Source organism: Trichechus manatus, unplaced genomic scaffold (genome assembly GCF_000243295.1).
Source record: "Trichechus manatus latirostris isolate Lorelei unplaced genomic scaffold, TriManLat1.0 scaffold00057, whole genome shotgun sequence".
In the NCBI taxonomy this organism is placed as follows: Eukaryota; Metazoa; Chordata; class Mammalia; order Sirenia; family Trichechidae; genus Trichechus; species Trichechus manatus.
In genome coordinates this window covers 10,730,103-10,737,793 of record NW_004443993.1, presented here as the reverse complement: position 1 = coordinate 10,737,793, position 7,691 = coordinate 10,730,103, and the positions used below count along the sequence as shown (strand labels likewise).

Genomic DNA, 7,691 nt, shown 5'->3' with positions numbered 1-7,691 from the left:
GTGTGTAAGGTATAGCTGGGCCTGGCGGTGGACAGGCTGGGCCCCCCTCCTGCAGCCGGGCCCCATGGTCTGGCCCTGCCTGCTCACGCCCCAAGTGCGCTCTTGTGCCTGCAGAACCTTCCGTGGAGGAGAAGCTGCAGAAGCTGCACAGCGAGATCAAGTTTGCCCTGAAAGTCGATAACCCGGTAAGGCCACCCGGGGTGGCTGCACAGGTGGCCCCCTCCACCCCCTCTTGCCTGGTGTTCCTTAGAAGTCTCTGGAAACTGAGGCCGAGGCAGAACACTGGGGGTGCAGGCTCCCATGGGCAGGTGGGCTGTGTCAGCTGCAGGCCCTCTTGGATGGCATTGTGGCTTCCCCACCAGGTGGTGCCACAGGCGGGTCCCTTCCGCCTGCCCCCTTACTCTGTCATCCGTCAGGAGGAGGCCACCCAGTGCTGTGGGGTCCTGCCCTTGTTGGCCAGAAGGCCCCTCAGCAGGTGCTGTCCCTCCCCACCGTCCCCGCCTTCAGGACGTGAAGCGGTGTCTCAATGCACTGGAGGAGCTCGGGATGCTGCAGGTGACCTCTCAGATCCTCCAGAAGAACACGGACGTGGTGGCCACGCTGAAAAAGGTACAGCGGGAGTGCAGAGGTGAATGGGGGGTGCAACTGGGCACAGCTGGGCTCGGGGGCAGCCCGGGATCCTCGAGGACAAGAGCAGCCTGGGAAGGCGGGCAGGCGGAACCGCCAGTCCCCGGAAGGCCTTGCTCACAGAGAGCATCGTGGGGGGTAAGGCCCGCCGCCCTTTCTGAGCCAGGCCTCTCCGTGGGCCAGATCCGCCGCTACAAAGCCAACAAGGAGGTGATGGAGAAGGCGGCAGAGGTCTACACGCGGCTCAAATCGCGGGTGCTGGGCCCCAAGATCGAGGCCATCCAGAAAACGAACCGAGTGGGGGCGGAGAAGGAGAAGGCCGAGGTGGAGAGGGCCGAGGAACCACTGGCCGGAGAGGAGGCGCCCAAGGAGAAGGCGGAGGGCGAGCCGGGTGCCGGTGAGAACCCACACCCTTGTGCCACCAGCACTCGTGGGCTACGGCAGCAGGGTACCTAGGAGGGCGTCCTCGGGAGAAGCTCGGCTCAGTTCTTTCCACGCCGGCCGGCGGGCTCTGACCAGGGCCCATCCCCATGGCTGCCAGCAGGGATCTGGCACAGGGTATTCGAGGCAGTCAGGTGCAGCCAACTCAGACCCCACGCTCGGGGGGCTGACAGGGCATGTGATAGGCATACATGTGGCTCACAGCACTCAGACGCCCTGTGACAGGCCGATGCGCGTCCAGGCCGGGGTATGGGAACTCCCTAGGGGCAGGGACGGAGGCCTAGGGGGCCACAGAGGGGCTGATGGGAGAAATGGCGTCCCTGGTGGGGACGGTGGCCGAGGGAGCGGGCAGGGATCCCTTCCTGCTGGGTCTGTGGTCCCCGTTACAGATGCTCTGAGCAGCTCCTGCAACGTGTTGGCGTAGCAGGCATTCCTGGGGTGGCGTTGTCCTCCTTGCTTATACTTGGCTGTGACATTCTTGTCCCCGCATTGCCACGCCCACTTTGCCTGCACTAGGCTCCTGCAGGCACAACAAGCCACCTGGCCCCACTCGGTGGGCACTCGGGGTCGGGGCCCCACTCGGTGGGCGCTCGGGTCGGGGCCCCACTCGGTGGGCGCTCGGGGTCGGGGGCCTGACTAGTGAGGTAGTGGTGGTGAGTATGGAGTTGCAGGCGACAGCGAGGTACATGGACTCCAGGGACTCTGAGGAGGGTCCTTCAGGGCCCCTGTCCCCAAGCTGGCAGGGTCTTGGTGGCTGAAACTGTGAGCCTCAGTGCTCCGTGACCCCTCTCTCCACCCAGACCTCGGCACGCCCGTGAATGGCGAGGCCGCGTCCCAGAATGCCGAGAGCACGGGCGACCGGGAGCAGGAGGAAGTGCAGACCTCCGCTGAGGGCCCCCAGCTTGACTCCTCCGAAGACCCTCACGACAAGTAAGTGCCATGGGGCGTGTGCTCAGGCCAGCTGCTGTCTGAGCTGCTCCTTGGGGTGAGAACCCTCCGCCTCTCGCTGGGCCTTCCTGCCCTACCTTTGCAGTGTGTGTGGCCGGCCCCAGGGGCCAGGTGGCCAGCACTTCCCGTGGCCCCATTGTGTGAGCTCAGGACTGAGCGGCTGGGGAAGGCTGTCCCCCCTGACCTCTGGGAGCGAACAGGCGGGCCCTTGAAGGCACCAGGTGTCCAGGCTCGTCCTTGCTGTGTGTTCATTGAGCAGTGAGCTGTGCTAGGGCTGGTGTAGGGCAGGAGGGGCACTGGCCGGCCCCCCGTCCCAGCGTCCACAGCCTCTGCACAGATAGGAAAACGGCCGCCAAGAACCAGGCGCGAGAAGCGAAAGCACAGCTCTCCCTTGCGGCAGCATCCCGGCGGTGGAGGAAGGGGTGGGCGGGCATGGCCCCAGGCCAGGTCTCACCCCCCACGGTGTCCCCTCACAGCCTGCGGGAGGGGCCCGACCCCGACAGGCCCGGGAATGACCGGCTGCCGGAGCGCGAGCGGGTGCGGATGGACTCGGAGTCCCTGGATGACGAGAGCTGAGCCCAGCGTGCCCGCCCGCCCGCCCGGTGCCCAGGCCCGTGCCCGCCACGCCGTAGATCTCCCAGGCTGCCCGTTTCCTCCCCCGAGTCCCAGGAGAGCAGAGAACTTGTGGGGAAACACCGTGCTGTTTGTATCTGTGCCCTGGGGTTTTTTCTGCCTAATTTCTGTGATTTCAGACCGACATGAAATGAATATAAAGGGTTTTTTAATGAAAAAACTTTTATTGGCTTGGTTTTCTAGCATGACTGGTAGAGCTGGGGGGCCACGTGCAGCTTTCCGAGGGCCCGTCTGGGGACAAAGGGGACAAGCCACAGGGCCACCATTAGCGGCAAGCCTGACTTGTAAAGCCCTGAGGTGCTGGTGAAGGGGGGTGGCTGGGAGCAGAGAAGGAACAAGTCTCCAGACTCTGCGGCTCACGTGGAGGCTAGGGTGACTCCCAGAGAGTGGCAGGACTGGGCCCAGGCTGGACGAGCAGGACCAGAGGGCTAGGGAGGGTGGGGACCATGTCATCCCCAGAAAGGGCTGCCTCCCTCCTGGATGCGACTGGTTCCCCACACCATGTAGGCTGGGTAGGGTGTTGTGGGCTGTCCATTCTCCTTGAGGTTCAGAGGCGTGAGCACCGGGGGGACCTGGGCTCATCCCCACCGATGGCTGGCGTGCTGTATGGCCCTGGGCGGGTGCCCCCCACTCTGGGCTTCTCTTTCCTTGCCTGTGGATGGGGTGATCGCCCCTTCCCAGGCCATGGCCTGGCTGTGTGCATGGCTCCTGTCCCCCTGCCCATGTGGCCGTGTCCCGCTCTCCCAGCTAAGATAGAGGCCTGCGTGAGGGAGGGTCTGCAGCCAGGTCAGGGTCGCGGCCCATGGCCCCAAGTGATGAGACTGAGGAGGGCTCAGGAAGCTTCTGTTATATCAGGTCAGGTGCCAGCCTCCCCGGCTCAGAGCACAGCCAATGGGCCTGTAACCAGCCTGTGACGATGGCTATCCCTTTGGGGCAAGCAGACCCACCCCGCCTGCATCCTCCAGGAGCTGGGAGTATCCAGGTCGTTTCTGCCTTGTGCCAACTCTGAGAAGAAGGCACAGTGTGGGGGCACTTTAGGCCCCCCGATGGAAGGTGGCAGAGTCGGGGCTGGTCAGTCTGGCGTGGAGTCTGCTGAGCAGGGCTTGACAAGCTCTCAGCACAGAAGCCCCTCCCGGGTGGGTGGAGGGCTGGCTGCCTCCCCAGCTCGGGGCCTCCCCAACTTGGGGCCACGGGGGAGATAGTGGGGAAGGCAGGCAGGCCCCAGCGTGCTACCTGCCACGTCCTCCCATCACGGGCAGCCTCCGAACTTGCAGGTGGCTGCCTCACCCGCAGCTGAGGGGCCGGGGGAGTGTGAGGCAGGGTTGGCTCCCACACAGCCCCTGGTGCTCAGCCATGTAGAGCAAGCGTGGTGAAACGCCTCGTTCAGCCCCAGCTTCTCCAAGGGGCTCCGTCCCTCCGTTCGCCTTGTTCGTCAGCAGCCGCTGGGCCCCTGCTTCTGGGGGGACTGTGGGACCTGTGGTCATGAAGTGTCTGAGGAGCCGCCAGGGTGGCACTGGGCAGGCGGAGAGGCCGGTGCCGCTGCCCCCACACTGCAGTCCTCAAGCCGGGCCCCCGTGGTGGGGTGGCTGTTGTGGCTGCTGGTGGCTTTGTCCTGAAGCACTCCCCTCAGCCACACTGGGCTTAGGACAGGCATAGGAGCCTGCCCCAGGGTGATGGTGACATTCTAGTCCCCTGTGGACATGGTTCTCGAGACTCGCAAGGTGTTTGCTGAGGGCTGGGCCTTGTCTCAGAGCGGGACTGGGGCAGCCTGGGGCCTGGTGTGGGAGCAGAACCCCTGCTACGTGGAGCTGAAGGGTGCAGACTGGGGGCCCACAGAGCCGCCTTGAAGATAAAGCATTCTTAGTGTGTGTGGCCACCCCCCATCTGGCGGTTTGTCTTACTGCAGTGGCTTATGTGTTGCTGTGATGCTGGAAGCTCTACACTGGTATTTCAAATATCAGCAGGGTCACCCATGGTGGACAGGTTTCAGCAGAGCTTCCAGACTAAGACAGACTAGGAAAAAGGACTTGACGATCTAATTCCAAATGTCAGGCAATGAAAACCCTGTGCAGCACCCCAGCACATTGTCTGATAGAGTGCTGGAGGGTGAGCCCCCTAGGTTGGGAGGCACTCGATGCACAGTGGCCGCAGCCATGGACTCAAGCAGACCGACAATCGTGAGGATGGCGCAGGACCGGGCAGTGTTTCGCTGTGTTGTATGCGGGGTCGCCATGAGTCGGAGTCGACTCGACAGCACCTGGTGTGGTTGCGTGGGGGTGAGCGGAGGCTCAGTGGGCATGTGCTGCTTCTCTTCCTAGCTGGGACGCTTGCTTATCATCTTCAAGGGAAGGCCTGTTGTCACCTGTCTGGCAGCCCCCCTCAGATCCCAGCTCCTGGAACATGGAGAGGGCTGCAGGGCTTGAGAAGAAAGGGTGAAGAGGCAGGCAGGCCAGGGGCGGAGCAGGCTCAGCTCAGAAATTAGTGTCCTTGACGTCCCCGTCCTCAATGTCTCCATCCTCTCCCGGCCAGCTCCAGCCCACGGGGGCCCAAACTTCAGGGATGTGGAGCTGAGTTTGGGGCAGCAGTTCCAAGGAGGGGCCCACAGGCAGGGGAGGTTCTGGGCGGGGTGGTGGGGGGACTCCTTCACCCTGTCTGCCCCTACAGTTGCTGTGCCCCTGGGGGCAGCACAAAGGGCCCCACCAGCCAGCCAAGCGGGGGGCTGTGCTGCACCTGGACCAGCAGCTGCTCCAGCCCCTGCCATGCCTGGCTCACGCCCTTGAAGCTCTGTGCCAGGCTCTCGGCCGGCAGCTCGCTGAGGGAGCCGGCTACAGACACCACGCCATAGAGCTCACAGAGGCTGTGCCGCGCCCGCGCCGCCTGCTGCTGGGACTCGCTAGGCAGGCTCTGCAGGCCCAAGGCCAGGCCGCTGTAGGCCACGTGCAGCTGCCGGAGAAGCCCACGGACCCTGGACAGCACCTCGGTGTCGTCCACCTGCAGGAAGAAGGGGTGAGGTGAGCAGGGCAGGGAGGGCACGGAGAGGGAACCCCAGCCCCACCATACGCACCTCTCGGTTACTGGTTCCTGCCGCTCCAATGCTCGAACCCTGGTCTGGCCCCGGCTGATTGCCCTTTTCGATCTGGAGAGAGAGGCCCCAGCAGGGTCAGGGACCTTCAACCACTCCCCCCTACCAGAGGAGGTGGCATGCAGGGGCTGAGTGGATACCCAGAGTCCCAGCCCTACAGCCTTGTCTTTAGAACTTTCCAGGAGGTGCTGGAATGGCCACAAGTTTAGAATCAGTTGCACATGGTGGACTCATCTCGTGTTGTTGCTGTTAGCTGCCATTGAGTTGGCCCCTGATTCACGGTGACCCCGCGTACAGTAGAGCAAAACGCTGCCCAATCCTGCGCCATCCCTGTCATCAGTTGTGGATAGGACCATTGTGACCCATAGGGTTTTCATCGACTGATTTTTGGAAGTCGATGGCCAGGCCTTTCTTCCTAGTCCCACTTAGTGTGGAAGCTCAGCTGAAACCTGTTCAGCATCACAGCAACACACAAGCCTCCACTGACAGACAGGTAGGTGGTGGCTGCATGTGAGGTGCATTGGCCAGGAATCGAACCTGGGTCTCCCGCATGGAAGGTGAGAATTCCACCGCTGAACCATAAAAAGGCAATAATCCAAATATCCCATTGATCTTCGTTTGTTGTGGGGGTAGCTGAGTTTGATTCCTACCTCACAACGTATACCAGAATAAACTCCCACTGGGTCAGATGGTGTAAACCAGGGGGTCCCTCCAGGTCTTGTGATTTCCCTCCTCTCTCCTCCCCAACTCAGTGTGTGGATTTAAATATGAGCAGCTTCCTAGGACGTCAGTAGGTCAAATAATTATGGGATTTAGAGTCTCTTAGAGGTCAGTGGAAGCCTCTAACCTGCGGGTTCTCACCCAGGGTGATTCTGCCCCCAGGGGACACTGGGCCATGTCTGGGGATATTTGTGGTTGTCACAACTGGGAGGGGCTGCTACTGGCATGAAATGAGTGGAGGCCAGGATGCTGCTCAACACACTGCAGTGCACAGGACAGCCCCGCCCCAGAGAAGGCTCCGACCCCCATGTCCGCAGCGCCAAGGGGAGAGAGCCTTGGCTAGAGGAGAGGTGTGGGTGTCGTGAGAGGGAGATGTCTGTGTCCTCCGGGTGGCGTGCAAGTCACCTTGGATTGGTCCCTTGTCCACAGCAGCCTTGTGGGCTTCACCAATCCTGTCCCCACCCTTGCTACACCCAGCCACGCGGACCACCTTCCTGCTCCTCGGAAGCCCCCACTTGCTATGTCCCACTGTCCTCTCCCTTGCTGTCCTGCTCCCTCCCAGGCCTTGCAGCCTCTTGTTGGTCAGGACGCGGCTCAAAGGGATGACCCTGCCCAGCCCCAATCCCGTGTCCGCATGAATGGTTCTCTACACGTTCCCTGCGTCTGGGAGTTTCTGGTCTGCTGTCTGCCTGCCTCCCTCCAGAGGGGAAGCTCCCTGAGAGTGGAACTGCGCATCTTACTAGTCACTGTCCGCCTCATGCTCTGTCTGCATCAGCTGGGGGAGCCACAGGGTGACACTCTGGGCAGGGGAGGCTCTTACCAGCCGGAAGGAGTCCTGGAGCTGGTCCATCGCCTCCCGGGCTTGGAACTGGCTGTCCTGCAGGTGGCTCAGGGTGTGCTCGAATGCGCGCTGGCGGAACCCAGGTGCCAGGTCACCCAGGCGGATGAAGTAGCTCCCCTGGTCAGCCGAGAGCACCTTTGGCCCAGGCTCGGAGGCAGCCAGCTGAGCTGGGAAGGAAGCCAGAACCAATCAATCAAATCAATCAGTGCCCTTCAGGACATTGGGGGCTTGTGAGGGTCGGACCCCCTCTGAGTGGCCCTGGGCTCCCCAGCTCCCACAAGACGGTTCTGTACCCTCCGTCTCATGTCTCACCTTGCTCCTCCATGCTCATGGGCTGGAAGATCTCCCCGAGCTCCCGTGAGACGGTTCTGTACCCTCCGCCTCGTGTCTCACCTTGCT

The 7,691-nt window shown here is 62.5% G+C and overlaps 2 protein-coding genes across 2 annotated transcripts in view; one reads left to right on the top strand and one right to left on the bottom strand.

Moving 5' to 3' along the window:
* Positions 1–2,873, top strand: part of HDGFL2 (HDGF like 2) — a 21,763-nt gene extending 18,890 nt beyond the window's left edge. Inside the window, exons 12-16 of the mRNA XM_004378451.2 lie at positions 115–185; positions 508–609; positions 811–1,024; positions 1,869–1,998; positions 2,493–2,873. Of these exons, the coding sequence (XP_004378508.1) occupies positions 115–185; positions 508–609; positions 811–1,024; positions 1,869–1,998; positions 2,493–2,592 (617 nt within the window). The 3' untranslated portion in view covers positions 2,593–2,873. The remainder of the gene's footprint in view (positions 1–114; positions 186–507; positions 610–810; positions 1,025–1,868; positions 1,999–2,492) is intronic.
* Positions 2,874–5,307: 2,434 nt separating this feature from the next.
* The window catches only part of PLIN4 (perilipin 4), a 3,179-nt gene continuing 795 nt past the window's right edge, over positions 5,308–7,691 (bottom strand). Inside the window, exons 2-5 of the mRNA XM_004378634.1 lie at positions 7,605–7,689; positions 7,272–7,459; positions 5,714–5,785; positions 5,308–5,640 (exon numbers count right to left, since the gene is read on the bottom strand). Coding sequence (XP_004378691.1) covers positions 5,308–5,640; positions 5,714–5,785; positions 7,272–7,459; positions 7,605–7,689 — 678 coding nt within the window. The remainder of the gene's footprint in view (positions 5,641–5,713; positions 5,786–7,271; positions 7,460–7,604; positions 7,690–7,691) is intronic.